At 32.7% G+C, this 18,909-nt stretch overlaps 1 protein-coding gene across 1 annotated transcript; it reads right to left on the bottom strand.

The window, feature by feature from the left end:
* Window positions 1-4,006: 4,006 nt before the first annotated feature.
* Window positions 4,007-4,849, bottom strand: LOC136977783 (uncharacterized). Its single transcript, XM_067273344.1, has one exon. It carries the CDS (start codon window positions 4,847-4,849, stop codon window positions 4,007-4,009), a length of 843 nt encoding a protein of 280 aa, XP_067129445.1.
* Between the last annotated feature and the right edge of the window lie 14,060 nt (window positions 4,850-18,909).

Raw genomic sequence — 18,909 nt, 5'->3', positions numbered from 1 at the left:
ATCATACTCTGAATTATCAAATGGCTTATATGAAATTCTAAAAGTCTGCAAAATTTTATTAATCTAGTAGATGATGTGCTATTAATGTTGCATAACTAGACATGTTATGAATTTTATACACTCTTGTTAAGTTTTTTAATGTTTTGGTAGAAACTTGGTTGTGCTTTAGAAAAGGTTGTTTTTCATTTTTTTTTTTTCCCACTAAAACAAGTATTATATTTACACTTTCTTTAATTTAGTTTTATCAGCTACAAATGTGTTTACTATATCCCTATCCCAGTATAATTTGTATGAAATATTTTGTAACTATGTTCTTCACAAATTACTGAGGTAATTAATTAAATACAAACAAAACCTTTTATCCAGTAACAGCACTTCAATGAAAACTTGAACATTTTCAGCCTTCACCAAGGCCAAAAACTAGGCTACTCGAGAAGGCTATACACATCACTTCAGACCATTTGAAGAGTTATATGTTTACTCTTAATAAATCCACTGATTTGATTGATATCTTGTGGCAGATAGATGTAGATGACGAAGCCCACATCACAGTCTTTGATTTAGTATTGCTATATCCATCACTACGACTTCATAAAGCTAACTGCCCTGCTCTGCCTAATGGCATCATAGGGTTAAAGAGAGTATGCCTTAATCATGGGTCATGGTCTGATACCCGATAGGTAATCTGGACTCTCTTAGTTGGACCAGTGAGGACTTCTTTCAGGCTACCATCTGTTCTCTCAGGTCCAACTCTCTAACTTTGGCATAACTTTTATTATGCAGCCTGTTCTGCACTTATATTATTCCCTTCTTTGCTCATTATTATTAGCTCATTAATATTATTATTATCAGTAGGGTCCCCTTCCCTACAAGGAGTACCCTGTCCAGTGTGTCCACTGAGCTTATAGATCTAAAAGACCTATTATACTTTCCATCAATTCCTTTAGTTTCTTTAAGTTTCCTTTACTAGCTGCTAGTGTTCTAAGTACTTGTTCGGGTGGCTTGGACCAGTTGACTTGGCCAGCCCCTCAGCGGAAATCCTCAGTATGAGGACAGTCAAGCACGTAGTGTCTTGCATCACCACAAAGACACCCACAGGAGCAGCTACCATCTCCTTGAGCGAACTTGGACTTGAAATGGGGAAATCTCCTGTGTCCAGTCAGTATTTGCGTCGTTAACCGGTTACAACACACCAGGGTAAGGCCAACTTCGGGCACGAAGGCATAAGTTGACCTATCTACTGTATTTTGAATCCTGCGCTCTTGCCAGTTTGTCATCGATCGTTGCAGTAGAGTACCTTTTATGTATGTAGTCGAGGTTTCCACCATCCTCGTCCCATCAGTACGACTGCAACCATGCTTCTGTGCACTTTTCTTTTACATGCTTCTGGGATCTTTTACTAAGGGTAAATGGGGCCCATTGCATTGCAAGCAAATTTTGAAACTGGCACACCTCTTGTGCTATACCTTGTTCTTTCAATTTAACAACAGCACATACATACAAAAATGGGGTATACCCCTATCAGGACCTATGCAAGTTAGTGATGCGATAGTTAGAAGACAAGATATTACCTATTTACTTAGAAAACATCGTGGTTTACTGTGGCTTTATTAAGCCTTGTTATTTATTTTTCTTTTCTTTATTTCCTTATACCATCTTCCTGCAGTAAAACTGTACTTCCAGCTTCCATTTACCTAACCACACTGTAGTTAGTTGATCCATGTGGTCTGAACTGTAATAAAACAAAAGGGGGTGACACCCGATCGGTCGAGAAGTTACTGGCAGAGGAGAGGGAGATTGGAAGGAAAGGAAGGAAGATTTTTCGGGGAGAGAGGAAAGCAGGACGAGCATGTAACAAAGATTTATTAAGGAACAGATCCGAAGTTTTTTTATTATTATTGCCAGTCACCCCTTTGAACTTTTTCATTCTGACAATTCCTGTATAATTCTTATCAACCTTATCTTGCTCTAGGGCCCTTTACTTTGTAAATTTAGTTAAGATATAGTTAAGCTAGACAAAAGTTAGAATAAATCCTTTGTTTTGTCGGTACTTGAGGACCAATTGGTGATATTGTTACAGGTGGCTCCAAGTGTTTTTGTATTAGTAGTTAGTAAGTGTGTACAACTGTTTCTTTGGAAACTCTTGGTGTTAACAGTAATTAATAAACTTTTTAAATTTTTATTAAAGCCGAGCGATTCTCTAGGATTCTGTTATTTATTACTCAGCTACATTACAAAAGGTATGTGGATGACATATTTATCCTATGGAAGACAGAGCCAATGGTCAATGAGTTTTTAAGTTCTATGAACAATAACCCCATACAGTCTTATCCTTAAGCTGGGCCAAATAAGTAACTGTAGTGCTCATTTCTTAGATGTCAGCATATGTCTCAACAGAGGCCGAATGGAAACAAGTGTTTATTACAAATTGGGTTATGTACCACTATTCATCCCAGCAAACTTGTCTGACCCCTTCTTGTATAAAATCACTGCTTTCCATGCCCTAACCAGACGGGCATACACTCATTACACCAATAGGCACGACGCTATACTTGAGCTACAACATATTGAAGATATAGTGATAGAACATGGCTACAGAAGACCTGGTACTTGGTTTAGCCCATGCCTATGCCAACCAATATCCCACAGACAATGGTCCCAACACCCAGACTGCTTCTAACAGAAACGAACAACACATCACTGGCTCCAGGCACACCACAGTACTGTTCAATCAACATTTGAAATCCTTATACAAAGAGATTGCAAGCCAGACTGGTACAGAAATTGCATACAGGAGATCTGGTACAATATACAAGTTGCTATGCAACACAAAAGATAAAATGGATCAAACCAGAGCCCTAGGAGTATACTCTATACTTCTAAGAGACGATAGATTCTGAAGGGACTTAATCTATATTGACTCGACCAAATGATCCAATATGTAAAAGGTATGCGAACAACAGGCATACTGACGCCTTGTCCATGTATGCAACCCACCTGGAAGTACATATGGACCTCTAGAACGCCAAGTTAATCAGGTAGGCCTTTCAAACAGATCATATTTGCAGCCTGGAGGCATTTTGAAATATATAAAGCCAGCCTAACCAGCAATTGTGTTAACTTTAAGGACTACAATATGGTGGTGCATGCATGGAAGTACACATATGAAAGAGTTTAGAAAAGTTAACCCATTATAATTTCATCTTATACAATATATACAGCTTAAAAATTGGTATGGATCACATGATTGAATTTTTATGGTTTTAGTCAAACAACTGTATAAATTCACATGATGAGTTATTCGAAATTTAAAAAAAAAAAATTTTCGAACATCATTCTGATATTCGACTTTGGAAATTTGTTTTTGATCACAATCATGTTGCTATATACAAGGTGAAGGCCAAAAATGTTCGAGTTCTTGTTGAAGTGCTGTTACTGGATAAAGGTTTCATCTGTATTTAATGAAATATTTTTTATGCATTTAAATTCCAAAGGTATAAAAGTGCAATAATATACCTTTCCCTGGATTAAAGTTCATCTGCTAGAGGTTTTTGTCTTTTGTTACTCTATCACAGGCCTGGCCAACCCAAATTGTTTCATGGGCCACTTTGATCAAGCGTAATATTACAGTGGGCCACAATTTAGGCAAACATGCTTTTAAAAAAGTAAAACAAATACAAAATGATTAAGATTTTATTGTTATACCAAGAATCCGTACTCGCAATTGCACATTATAACAATAACACATGCAAATTTTCATTTATTTAATTGTTTTGGTATACACACAACAGGAAACAAAAGTTTTAATAGATATATAATACTCTTCTTCAGGTGGAGAAAAAAGTTCCGACGAAATACTTCGAAAAAAGACGAAAAAAGAACGTAGACATTTAAATAAAAACGGAATCTAAAAATAGAATGCAGATGTTTAAACAAAAAATTACGGAACTCGCATATCAAACGAACATTAAGGTGGACATGCGCATTCGTGCGCCGATGTTGCTATTTATAGATCGTTGTTTATGAGGGCCTGCCACGCTATAGAAAGATTAATTTCATCCTTCCGATTTATACATGTGGTCCGATGGTTAGCCCTACAGATGGATATAGCTTCCCGCCATTTTAGTTGGTCCAGGTGGGGCGTAGTGTCGATGATGTCAGCCTTGTCGAACTCCGGTTCTATATCCGGATCAGATGCAAAGGTGGTTAGGGCCGTGGTGTACCGCCCGTGCCGAAGGTCCGCCTGATGTTCTTGCACTCTGGTATTTAAAGATCGCTTGGTTGAGCCGATATATACAAGGCTCTCGTTACATCTGTTATCTTTCAGCGGGATAGAGTACACGCCAGGAAGCCTGCCACGGACTGGAGTGCCTTTTTCATTTCTGAGGATGTCATAGATTGTCGGGCCTCTTCTATAGGCTATTTGTAGTTGTTGTTTTCCAGCGATCTCAGCGTATATCGCTTTAACATATGGGTTAAAGGTGACTGGGAGGCGTGTACGTTCATCCTGGTCAGTGTTGGTCCTCGTACGCGTAGTGGGTGCGTATTGTGAGCGTTGAAGTCGCTCAATTAGACGGTGTGCTAGACCATGGTAACCGTGCTTGGCTGCCATCCTCTTGATATAATTCAATTCGGTGTTGAGGGCTTGCGTGGTGGACGAGTGGGAAAAGGCCCTTTTAATCAAAGTATTAAATGCTGCAGCCTTGTAGGTGAATGGGTCAGATGAACCTACCGGTATGTATATAGGGTCGGCATAAGGTTTACGGTATACCGACGTGACGATGGCGGATCCTTCTACTTTAATGTTTATATCCAAAAAATGGACCTCAGTATTGCTAGATTGTTCCATTTCGAGCGTTAGGCCAAATTTGATATATAATATCGCTTATCAGGCCACACAATTTAACGTGACGGGCTGCATGCGGCCTGTGGGCCACGGGTTGGCCAGGACTGCTCTATCACATTGCATCACTGGTGAAAAAACTTTATCTTGTTACTTTGTTTCAATCTATAATAAAATCTTATTAATCTCTTTAAATTAAAAGGAAAAACCTTGATATCTACAAGTCTCTCACAGGATTGCATAGTAAGGTACTGATCTACACCAAACAACTTATGAAGAAATATTGTATGGTATAACTTAGTTCTAATACATACAATAAATCAAGATCTCAAATAGAGCTGACATAATATATAGATGAATTGATTAATGAATTGTGTAGTTCTTATCTGAACACCGCTGCTTTAACCTGTGTGTCTATAGCTTCTGGAAGAAGAATACTGCATTATATCCAGTCTGCAGGTATCCTGACGGTGTCTGGAACTGCATCTTGGACTGTTCAATGCTGTTGGACATTAGACAGACTCATAGCTTAGTTCCTGATTTGGAAAGCCTACAGACTCTTAGTTTCTGTAGGCTTTGCAAATCTCTAATACCTCAAGATGTTTGAGAGATGGAATCCTCTGGCTGGATATATAAGTTAAGTCTCATGCAGATGTACTTGGATCTGATGTGTTGCCAAGAGGGCTAAAGTAGTGGTGTTGTGCCCTTTATTTATAGAAGTTAGGTTTAACTTCAACCATTGGCATATATGATGGGCATTGGCACCATTATATTCCAGTCATCAGTTAAGTGTGTTGTCAGTGACAGGAATGGTATAAACCTCTGGTAGAAGAAGGTCCTCTTATCAGTCCTTACATTTCCTCACATAGTGGGGTTAAGTTTGAAAAGCCAGAGATATGTTGTTGGCTCTAGCTATTTTCATGTAGGCTCATTTCAAGTTTTGATTGTAGTACTTTACTGATTTATATGGCTTGTCCTCTTTGGTGTGGCTTGTGGTATAAAAGGAAAAGACAGACTTGTCACAATACAAACAAAGAAAGACAGACTAGATTTTAAAACTTATAAAAAATTAAACAATTTACAAAAAGTAATAGATTTTTGGTCAAATATTCCTTTATACATGAAAAAAGTATATATAGTCGAGTCTGCATGAGTCATCATAGGTATAACTAGACACCATTGGTTAAGTAGTTAGTTTTTTATGGTCCCGGCCAACTTACATAGGCATTAATGTTAAAAAAAACTCTGATTTACTCAACACCATTTAACTTGTCACCTCTGGATAAATCGACATACTTTTTCTGTCCCACACTCGTTTAGACATCTGATAAGTTGAATCCCCTCCTGAAAAAAAATGAGTTCACACCACCACACTGCTTAACATCACAGCAGAATCTGATTTTGCATTTTCTCACCTTACAATAATCACCTAAAAACCTGGGTTGAAACCACTAACTTATCCAAAAATCTTTTACTGGTGAAAGTCTATTCGAAGTCCCTCAGCAAACATTTTCAGACACGTCACTGTGTCCTTTCTCAAGCTTTCTTCTCTTCTTAAAACAATTTTCGAATTATTGAACTCCTATTTCTGCAACGCACGTGCCAACTGAAAATTCAAACCATTCAAATAGCTTCCGTAGAAACTCCAAATGAATAAAACTTCAACCGAAACACTTATCTTGTGCTATTTACAAATTTTTTACAAATTTTAAAAAATGCTCCACCATTCTTTTAAAAAACGATCACGTGAGCAGTTCTATGCTGATAACGATGCAAAAACATACTCTAGGGTGCAAAACCATTCATACCCAACTGTGTCTGAACCCCTCTTATTCATACGCCTTACGTTATCCTCCTATCCTTTACGTTTTCCTTCTTTTAATCTGTTTCCTCTTTTTGCAGTAGTGCCTGCCAAGCTAGCGATAAAGTTACTTCGTCTTTGGCGTTGATTGGCTGGGATGACTGGAAGGCTTTACATATTTCTATTTGTTCCAACCATCTAATGTGGTCTGTGCATTTTGTGGTGACTAGTAGTTTAGCGGCCTTGAAGTCTGGGATGATTTCCGGATCCGACGCATATATTGCTAGCGAGGTGTTAGCTCTGCCATGCAGAATGTCTTTTTGATATTCTTTCCATCTCACTTCCACTGCACGCTTCGTGGCTCCTATGTACAATAATTCTCTGCTGCATCTATGATCCATTATTGGGATTGCGTACACACCTGGTAATTTGTCCCTGTTCGGTTTATCTTTATTGTCCTGCAGGAGTTGAAGCATAGATGGACAACATCGGTAAGCTATACGTATCCCTTGTCTTTTGGCAATTTTTCTATGCGTTGGATCCGGAAATCATCCCAGACTTCAAGGCCGCTAAACTACTAGTCACCACAAAATGCATAGACCACATTAGATGGTTGTATAAATAGAAATATGTAAAGCCTTCCAGTCATCCCAGTCAATCAATGCCAAAGACGAAGTAACTTTATCGCTAGCTTGGCAGGCACTACTGCAAAAAGAGGAAACAGAATAAAAGAAGGAAAACGTAAAGGATAGGAGGATAACGTAAGGCGTATGAATAAGAGGGGTTCAGACACAGTTGGGTATGAATGGTTTTGCACCCTAGAGTATGTTTTTGCATTGTATGACATCAGCATAGAACTGCTCACATGATCGTTTTTTAAAAGAATGGTGGAGCATTTTTTAAAATTTGTAAAAAATTTGTAAATAGCACAAGATAAGCGTTTCGATTGAAGTTTTATTCATTTGGAGTTTCTACAGAAGCTATTTGAACGGTTTGAATTTTCGGTTGGCACGTGCGTTGCGGAAATAGGAGTTCAATAATTCGAAAATCATTTTAAGAAGAGAAGAAAGCTTGAGAAAGGACACAGTGAGGTGTCTGAAAACGTTTGCTGAGGGACTTTGAATAGACTTTCACCGGTAAAAGGTTTTCGGATGAGTTAGTGGTTCTCACCTTACAGTCATATGTTATTTACAGCAAGTGTTTCACATTTCTGTTAGAGATGAGCAGGGGCAGATCTAGATTTTCGGGACCTAGGACTTATTCAAGTCCAATGAACCCCATTTTTTGTCAGATTAAGAATCTTTAAATTGGGATTTAAAATTCATTTTTAATAACATCAAAATCAGAGTTGAAATATATAGTATTTATTTATGAAATGGTGTTGAATGACAAACTTTATATCTATAAGTGCTCATTCTTAATGAAAAAGTATTAAAAATTTATGATGATAATTCAATTTTTGTGGGCCCTTGATAGTTGGGGGCCCAGGGCTTAAGTCCTATTAGTTCCTATGTAGATCTGCCTCTGGAGATGTGTATCTGAAACCTAACAATGCTTACACTGAAGGAAAAGTACAAACTTGTATCTGAATTTGAATGTAATAAAATTTTGCAAGCCAAATTTGCAAAAAAAAAACCTTCCAAGAACAACATTGGTGGGAATTCTGAAGAAAAAAGAAGAAATTAAGAAACTTTTTCTTGGGTCTTCATCACGGCTGTCTCACAGATGTTGAAGATACTCTGGAATGTTTGCTAAAGCAAATTCATTCATCGAATCTTCCTGTTTCAGGGCCAATACTGAAACAAAGAGTGATGGAAATCACTGAGATACTTGGAATAGAAACTAACTTTAGTGCCAGTGATGGATGGTCAGAGAGATACATTGCATATACTGTATAAAGCACTACCGTATTTTCCTAATTGTAGTTTTGTGATTTTTTCAACTTTTAGTCATCATATCAGATAATTCGATACATTTCCACTTTCCCGTGGGGTGTTGACTTATGCGGATTCAACCATATTTAGTATGAAGTATAATAAAATAAAAAACAGAACAAGTAACCTTTGTTTTAAAGGTTGCATAGGTTACTTATGCAACCTTTAAAACAAAGATATAAATATACTAAAGAAGAAAATGATGCTGAATATTTATCCAAAAAAAAAAACAATAGAAAAATGGGGAAAAGAAATAATATGGAATAAAGTAAATGAAAACAAAACACAAATTTAAAATATGTGGCCTTGCTATATATACAAGGATTTTTTGAAGAATTAGACAATATTCAGCAAATTTAATATAAAATTAGCTTCTTTTTATAAAACAAATTACAAAACAGAATATTCAATTAAAAACCTGACATTATAAAAAAAATAAAGTATATGAAACAACAAATATAGTAATACAAGTTTCCAGTTTTATGATCTGCATTGTGGAGATTTATTAATGAAACATTGCATACATGTGAGCCAGAGAATGACTGTTTTCTTAATGAGTCATCGTTGAGAGCAAGTACTGTATTGTTTATTTGTAGCCTGTGTATAAAATCATTTATTATTATTATTAAGCTTTCAGTATAATAGTAAATATAAAGGCAAGCCTGCCTGTGTAAGTTCATTTTTATTAATTTTAAGAGCTTTCAAATATTTCATACATACTTTCAACATATCTGAATGAAGAGATGAAACTTTTTAATTTCTACTCAAAACTGGTTAAAGGTGTGTAATGAAGAAATGATAATTTCTGATATGAACAACAAAAAGCAATGTACCATATTTACTTGAATATAAGATGATCTTGCATATAGGACGAAGTGTGACTTTAAAGATGAAAATTAGATTTATTAATACAATTCTAATTTTATTTCATTTAATAACAAATAAAACAATATCGAATGCACGTAAATGCGCACATTGTCCTGCAAAAATAACTGACATTTTAAACTTTAAGAAAAAAAAATCTTGTAAAATAGACAATAAATTTGTTCATGTAAAGCTGGACAATCGGGAACCTTTTTTGCCAATTCTTGACAGTTGAATTCACTCTTCGTCGATTACTTCGAATTCTGATTTCCAAATAATCATCTGTTTTTACGTAGGAATGAATTAAAACTTATATGGGCTCCCATGTAATTTTGGAATTCAATTCAAAAGCTTTGCTTTTCCTATTGCTAATCATCTTTACTCCTGACAATACACAAGAACGATTCAAACAACCCAGATACAATACCTTTGTTTTTAAAGGTGAGAATCTGGTAAAAAATGCAAATATACAGTTTACAAAAATCATACAAAAACAAAAAGAATCCTTCAATCGCATGTATAAGACGACCTAGGTTTATGAAGCAATGAAAAATGGATAAAAACCTCGTCTTATATGCGAGTAAATACGGTAAATCAATAACTTTAGAAAACAAGTATGAAACTGGGAGCACTGTTAAAGATCTTTGCATCAAATATTCTCAAAGTTTTGAAAAATAAAGAAAAATATTTAAAAGAAATTAAAAAATCTCAAGATTATGCAAAATTCAATATTGGCAGCAGTAGCTGCTTCTAGTCAGCCTATAGAAAAGAGTGAGCATTTGGACAAAAATTATTTAAAGATATAATTTTGTTTATTTTTTCTTTGAATAAGTATATTTTTTAACATTAATTTCTATTATTATTATGTTGGGTTAAGTGAGATATACTCGGTTAACACCAGTGGCTGTGTACTATGCCGGACCAAAGTCAAGGCATAGTAACCAAAACAAAAATTAAAGAAGTGTATCAGTGTGTGTGTCTGTATTCAGGAATTTTCTCACAATATGACATGTATTCAATATAGTGGCCTTCTGTAGTGTGATGTATGTGTTTCTATTCAATTGTAATGTGCCCAGGCTTTTGTGCAGTGTGTGTGGTATGACACCTGTAGAGGAGAGAACAACAGGTAAAATAAGCACCCTATCCATCCTCCACAGATGCCTTATTTCCTGGGCGAGTTCTGTGTACTTGCTAATTTTTTCAGTGCATGCAGTTTTGTATATTGTGAGTGTTTGGAATGGATATGTCTATAATGTATGTGATTTTATTGTGTTTGTCAATGAGTGTGATGTCTGGTCTGTTGTGGTAAATTGTTTTATCTGTGATTATGGCTCTGTCGTAGTACATTTTGTGCGTGTTGTTTTCCAATACTGTCTGTGGAATGTACAGTACTTGTAGTATGGCCCGTGTTGGTTTCTTTGTGTTATTTAATGTGTGTTTTTTTGTGTTTCTTTGCAAGCTCTTGGTGTATTATATTTGCTTATTATTATTATTATTATTATTATGCAAATATAATATTAATAAAAATTTTGTTGCTAAATATTTTTATTATTGTTTTTAAACATTTTCCTATCTAAAATCCTATACTGTACACAGGAATATAATTATGCATTATGTATTTATTTGTATGAAAAATTAGTTCCTACTTTATGAATTAATTGGTTCCTAAAAGTTACCGTATATCTCGGCAGATAAGACAAGGTAAAAATTTTTGTGGAAGTTTTATAGTTTTAGCATATATCTGTCCTATAAGACGACACCCAAACTATCAATGGCCTATGAATTTAGTTTAGATCAGGATCATCATCTGGATAATAATACTGTATAGCATATACGGAATTATGTTTTATTCGTAATTTTTTGAAAGAACATCAAATTTTATCTTCTTACATCTGAGGACACTGCCTTGTGATCGTTGCAAACATTCACACTGATTCTGGAATTTGGGTAATGACCTTGGCTACTCACAAAAATTTCGTATGGGCTATTCTATTTTGTGGACCTATCCTACTTTCTACTAGTAAATAATTATGGTTTGTCCGTTTTACTATAATGGTTTTAATTTATGTAAACCTCAATCTAATTTTTTTGTATCTGTCCATAAGATGACCCCGGATTTTCGGGGCCTTTTTTTATGATTCAACTATCGTCTTATCTGCTGAGATATATGGTACTCATAAAGGTGTGAACTATCTGTATATTCCATTCCTACTAGTTATACTTTATATACATTATAGAAGAAACAAAAAAAAAATACAAGTATGCCTAAAAGCACACATGGCAGATTTAAATATATCAGGCATAATTCTGCTTTTAACATACATTGCTTACTTAACACAGAAATAGTACCAAGATTCTACATTGCAAATATAATACTGTGCTGTATAGTACATATAATAGAAATTTCAAAGAAAGCATAGAAATTCTAAGAACTGAAAATAAAATTAATAAAAATTTAAGTGTTAAAATAACTGAAAACTGGATGAAATTAAAATAAAAATTTAAAAAGTATAACAACATAAAAATAAACATAATCAATGAATATATTTAAATGTATAAAAAGTAAGATATATACAATATATGTAAAAATTAATAATAATATAAAAATTATATGCAAATTAAATAAATAAACAAAGCACACAAAATGAAATAAAATACAATAAAACTTGTATTAAATAAAAATTTTTTTAAATATAAAGGTAAAATTATATAAAAAATTAACATGAGAAAAATATGTTAAATGAGACTATAAAATAAGGTAAGGTATGGTGTGGATGTGTAGTTAATGTAAAAGATAGTGTGTAAAAAAGAAGTGTGAAAAAAATAGGTCATGTAAAAACATAAGTGTGAAGTTATCGTCTTTATGCTAGAACATAAAAGTTATTAAGGTATGTGAAATGTTATATCATTAAGTTATTTCATCTTTTTTACATACATTATGTTTTAAAAATTCACAAGTTATAGATGAATTGGAATTTTAGATTTAATATAATTTTTTTTTAAAAAAGAGAGAAATAGTAGCATAAGGCTGTGTACACCAAGGTATGTCAAAAAATTTTAATAATATTGTACAATAATGTAATAACAATATATATTTTAATAAACCAAAGAGGAGTAAAGAAACCAAAAGTGTATTGACCAGTGGCATGTGATATTTGATGACAGAGAAGCTGTGCATGCCCTGGAAGCGTTATACAATATTTTGATGTGTAGCATCCATGAACTAAACTGTGTGAGGTTGTACTCTGTAAAGCACATGAATGAATGCCTGTAATCTGGCTGCTTTACACCATTCAAATATTTTCACCATGAAAGCTGTCCCATATTCAACAATACATTGCTTCCATTGGGAATGTGCGTGTAACAATTTATATTCGAATATACGATAGCAATCTTATCATTTTTTGTCAGATGTAGAATAGAAATTTGTAATAAGATGTATAATGCAGTTATAATAAAATATTAATTTTAATTAATTCAAAGTATGTTAAAATGTTGCCATCTCAAATTAGTAGTGTTTTGCCCCTATACATCATACTTTCCTGCAAGCAATAGTCATGCAGGTCATTAATTGCTTTCAGGGAAAAATTTTTGAATTGCAATGACATGTCTTCTGATGCAAACCAGAAGTTGGTACATAGTTAATTAATAGCCCCTAAGCTTTCCATATCTGGTCTCAGCTTTCATTTATCTAACTCCATTCTTGAGATTAAGGAAGGACAGATGACAGTGGGAATTTATAGGTCTACCATTTTTTTCAAATTGCAGTTCAACAAAGATGTGGTTTCAACAAAAATAAAAAATTAATACATTTAACCATGTTATTATTTGGTGGGAGCATTTTCCACCTTTGACTATTGGAGGAATTTGGACAAGCTGGCCACACCTATAACATGATTTTTTACCGTGTGAAGAGAATTACCTGTTTAAACAACCTACAATATATTTACACACATAGTAAGTCAAAAGATTATATGGAATATTTTTGATGATGATGACTTTAAGAAAGCAATGATGAGTTTTATTACATTTTAGAAAAATAAATCATTCAGGAAGACCATCAACATATGTAGAAACATGCTAAGGTTAGCGCATCAATTGAAAATTCATGGAAGAAATCACTTCAAAGCAGTCATAGGAAGTTTCTTCTAATCAAAGCAATCTGAGAGTTTCTTTTATCACATAAAGAAAGCATATAACTACATTGGTACTGGTGCTCAACAATTTCTTGTAGTATATATTCATATGTTTTTTCTTTTTAGTGTTTTTCTGTCCCATGGGCATTAAGACAACCTTTCTTCAGGTCCATTATGGGTTTGGCCAGGTGTACAAAGAGGGTAGATGGGTGGTGAAGGATGAGACATAACATATCCAGAACAAACTATCCCCAAAAAAACACAGGCTTTCTTCACTTCATGGATTTGATCTTTTCACCTCAATCATCAACAGCTTAAGAGAGCATCAAGAAAGCTTAAGAGGATGGCTGTAGAGCCATCCTCTTAAGCTTTCTTGCTTCTACACACTTCTTGAAAGCAGTGATTAATAGTAGGGGTAATATATATAACTGAACATACAAAAATAAAGTGAAAAAAGCGGTGAAAAGACATGAACAGAAGAGATGATTTTGCAGTGAGGACGAGATGACTTAGGTGCATAACAGATGGCATTTACTCAGTGAGTGCATTTTATTTTTTACTGTGTATACAGTTTGAATGTAGAAGCATTGTTCAAACTCAAGATCAAATTTCTCTTGAATGTAGCATTCAAACTCTGGAATGTTCAAAGTATGAGGTACCACTGTATTAATTCATCAAAATTTTGTCAGATTATAATTTAGTTACTGAAAACTAAATTATTAAATGATTTGATGATAAATGAACTTCCTAACATATACTAGGTGAAATATACTTTTTCACATAAAAAAAAACCTTTAAATTTGAAAATGAAATCATGAAACCGTTAAACATGAAATCATCAAATCAAAGGTTTGATTTGATGATTTCATTTTAAAGATAGACATGTTGCTATTTTACACCACCATTTCTGATTCAAATCCATAACCCCCCATTAATATGATGATTATTATGGTTGCATATTGTTGTAGGTTATGCCTGGAGAAACTGCAATTTAGAATATTCACATATTGTAGGTTTTAATTCTATAATGGAGTTTGTTTTTCTGAACTTTACCAGTGTTAATCAAATTATTCTAACTAACTATATTTAGTTGTTGATGTTATCAACAGATGGCCAAATGTCCACCTTTAGTACTAAATTATCAAATCATTGAATAGCAGCTTAATTAGTCCAATTATGTATGGCATGGTAATTTTCAGCAAAATTATTAACATTTAACACTAATGCTGTTTTTGGAAATCATCATAAAGTATTAATATTCTGGATAAGCTTATTTAATACATCACTAGCAGAAACTTGTCAAAATTGACGGATTTATTCAGTTAAAATACAATCAAAGCACTTATACATTTATTTTACTAATACAGTTCATACATTTTTTAATTTTTAAAACTTTTTACCCTTTTATTGTTAAGATTTTGTAAATTAATAAAATTAAGATTAATAATTTTTATTAATCTATATTTTAAAACCCATAATAATGAAAATTATTGGGCTGCAATTTGAAAAAATTGCAGACCTGTAAATTCCCACTGTCTGTCTGTCTGTCCTTCCTTATTCTTGAGAACAAAGTTAGATAGATGAAAGCTGAGATCAGATATGGAAAGCTTAAGGACAGAAGGCCCAGATTAACTATATGCAAACCAGAAGTCATGTTATTTTAATTCAAAATTTTCCCTGAAAGGTGTTAGATAGATGACCAGCACAACACTATTGTTAAAGGAAAAGTATAGTGTATAGGGGCAAGACACTACTAATTTGAAGGTATATATTTTAAATTAAACTAATTAAAAAATAAGATTAAAAATTGCAGCCCAGCATTGTTATAATGTCACAATAAATATTTGCTTGTTAACGGTTGCTATATATTTTATTAATTTACAAAACCTTAACATATTTCTATTACAGAATTCTAAAATATTAAAATAGTATAGTTCAAAAATAAAAGTGATTCTTAATTTTTATTATTTAATAGATATAGTTGATTTAAACACTTATGTTATTAATGTTGAAAAATATTGCAAAAAGTCTTTTAATTAATCATACTACCACTCCAACTGCACTTAATATAAAACACAAAAAATACTTCAAAAACCTTTAATATGCAGTTAAAATTATCACAAACAAGGACTCAGGATGGTAAATAAAGTTGACCAAAAACGTTAGATTGTTTGTGATAATTTTAACTGCATATTAAAGGTTTTTGAAGTATTTTTTGTGTTTTAATTAATGCATAATTAGTAAAAAAAAGCAGGAGTTCAGAGAAGGAGATAAGACAATGGGTTGTTCTAATAGTTAAAAAAAAAACTAAATGAAGCACAAGTATGTTTATCCCCATTGACTTAACATTGAATGTTTGCCACTCTGCCAAGCCTGAACCATTGCACTTTCTCAAATCTCTTCTGCATCATCATCTACAGGGTAAGCTTTAATTTGATATCTAAATGATGTTTATATCCACAGCTATTTTCTCAACATTGGACAGTATTTGAGGCTTATCAAATAAATATATAGATTAAATCATGTTTTGTGCAAAAATTAATTTTTAGAAGTTATTAAATGTTGCACTCAGACTATTTTTTTAAATAATAAATACAGTAATTTCACTTCATAATTAATAATTTTAACATGTTTCATAATATAAAAAATATTTTAAGAGAATTTTTAATAAGTTTTTTTAAATTTTAGAATTTCTTAGTTTAAAATCTTTTTACAGTTATATCATTTCCCACTATAAAAAAATTAAAATCAGCAAAATCTACAATACACAGTTTATTTATTTATTACTATAATTATGTCACTTTCCTATTTTAGATGATGCTAATTTAAAAAACTGTAATTATAATAAATTATGTTGGACTTATTGTTATGTAATAAAGTGTAATGTAACAAAAATAAAAGTCTTTTAAATGAACAACTTACAGTATTTTATATTTTAGGTAGTAATATTTGTTCAGAGAATATTTTAAAGAAATTGTTTTAAAATTAAATTACTATTGCAAAATTTGTCTTGTGCTTCCATCTGCCAAGAATATTTGTAACTAGAAATATCATCTCAATAAATTTTCACATAAAATATGTGAAATTGTTGTGATTTTGGCTGGGAATGTTGATATAAAGTTACTTATTTTTAAATGAGCACTAGAGACAGATGTCTTTATTTCATGAGAACAAACTTTATTCTAGCATACTGGTATGTACAAGTATGCTAGAATAAAGTTACTAATAGATACTGGTATGTACAGTATAGAAGGATACAATAAAATATTTAACACACAGTGAACAGTTTTCAAATGGTCTTCTTAGAAATATATGGTAAACAAGGTCATAAACATATTAAGTTCATACGAAATGGAATACATTACATTTAAGCAATATTTCATTATTTTTTAGGTTAACAATTTACCTTATATAATTGAATTTTTAAAGCAGTTTCATCTGATGTATAGGAAAAATATAACTCTTAAAATATTTTAAAATTGTTAAAAATTAAACTAATTATAATAAATTGTTATATATGATATTTAATCCAAATTCATTGAAATTTTTATCATTCTTAGAACTGTATTTCATTAGGATTTAATAAGTGCATTTTCATATATTTCTTTTGTCTTATATATGTTTGAAATAAGAATTCAGAATATAATAATCAAAATTACATTATCATATAAAATAATTAAAATATCTACTGTCATATAACAGTACTAGCTGTTACCCATGACTTCACCTGCGCAGATTTTGCAAGCAAACACCATTTACATTCAGTATTTCAACAACCATGGTAATTGTTATATAACACCTACCGCTGAGAATGATGAGGATTGCCGAGAATCAAACAAACAGTTTTCAATTTGGACAATTTTCTGGGACGTTTACAATTGTTCTATAATCAAACCAATATGCAATAACAAATTTGAATTTAAAAAGGTTCAAACATTTGGTTAAAAAATCGAAATATATAAAAATATTTATAACAATGTCTGAAATGTTATCAATTTAATACACCTAAGTACTCAATGAAGACTAAACTTAGATGAAAACAAAAAATTGCATCTAAAATAGTACAGTAGAAGCTGTTCTTCAAGTTAAACCTTAATGCTCTCCCTCTCCCCGCGGGGAATTTCGAAAAAATCCCTTCTTAGTGTGCATTTTCATGACACCCTAACTGTCTACCGAATTTCACCTCTTTAGATTCAGCGGTTTGCTCTGAGTAATGATGAATCAATCAATCAGTCAATCAATCAATCAGTCAATCAAATAGATCACACTAACCTTGTGACTTCAGCAATCAAAGTTGAGAAACACTAATGTTTTAAGCCTCCCTGAGGCCATTATTAGTGTTTCTAAACTTTGATTGCTTAAGTCACAAGGTTAGTGTGATTTATTTAGTTTTTACCTTCAGTTTTGAAAGTTATACAAGTGAATACATATGATAATAATAATAATAATAATAACTTTGGGACTTCCGAATTCAGACTGATAAAGTTTTGGAACATAATACGCCAGACCTCACGATTGTGGAGAAGGAAAAAGCATGGATCATCGATGTCGCCATACCGGGTGACAGCCGAATTGATGAAAAACAACAGGAAAAACTTAACCGATATCACGACCTTAAAATTGAACTGCAACGACTCTGGCACAAACCAGTACAGGTGGTCCCAGTGAATATCGGCACACTGGGGGCTGTGCCAAAAGACCTTGGCCGGCATTTGCAAACCATAAATATTGACAAAATCACCATCTGTCAGCTGCAAAAGGCCACTTTACTTGGATCTGCACGCATCATTCGAAAATATATCACACAGTCCTAAACGCTTTCCAGGCTTTTATTTAGTGTTCGACTTGTGGTTTTGTTTTTTTGAAATCCAGCACTTATATCCCGTTTGCTGTGTATACTCCTTATAAAGGTTTAATAAAATAATAATAATAATAAAACTATTTTCAGATGATTTGTGATGACATTCCATTAATTGATATTAATTTTCAACTTCTTTAGCCAATAAATATGCATATCATGATTAGTTCTTATGTACTACTAAATTGTATTTAATTTCATTTTAAGCAGAGAACCTTGAAAGAATAAAACAGAAGCACTTAGGAGATTTAATTGTACATTGTACAAGTTTTATATTAAAAAAAATTAAAGCAAAATAAAAATCATTTTAACTTTCCCTTTTCTTTTCAGCATAACAACAGTTCTATATACTGATAATTATTAATATGTTGAAATTCCATTTTTTAAATAATATTAAAAAGTTTATTAAGAAATTATTATAATATTAGCAGATGAGCCTGGTGGTGCTCATGCAAAAAGTAATGATTGCAAAG

Source organism: Centruroides vittatus, unplaced genomic scaffold, assembly GCF_030686945.1.
Source record: "Centruroides vittatus isolate TY-2023 unplaced genomic scaffold, ASM3068694v2 contig_1114, whole genome shotgun sequence".
Taxonomy (NCBI): domain Eukaryota; kingdom Metazoa; phylum Arthropoda; class Arachnida; order Scorpiones; family Buthidae; genus Centruroides; species Centruroides vittatus.
Note: the sequence above shows the minus strand (reverse complement) of the source record. Positions and strands in the feature narration are given on the sequence as shown.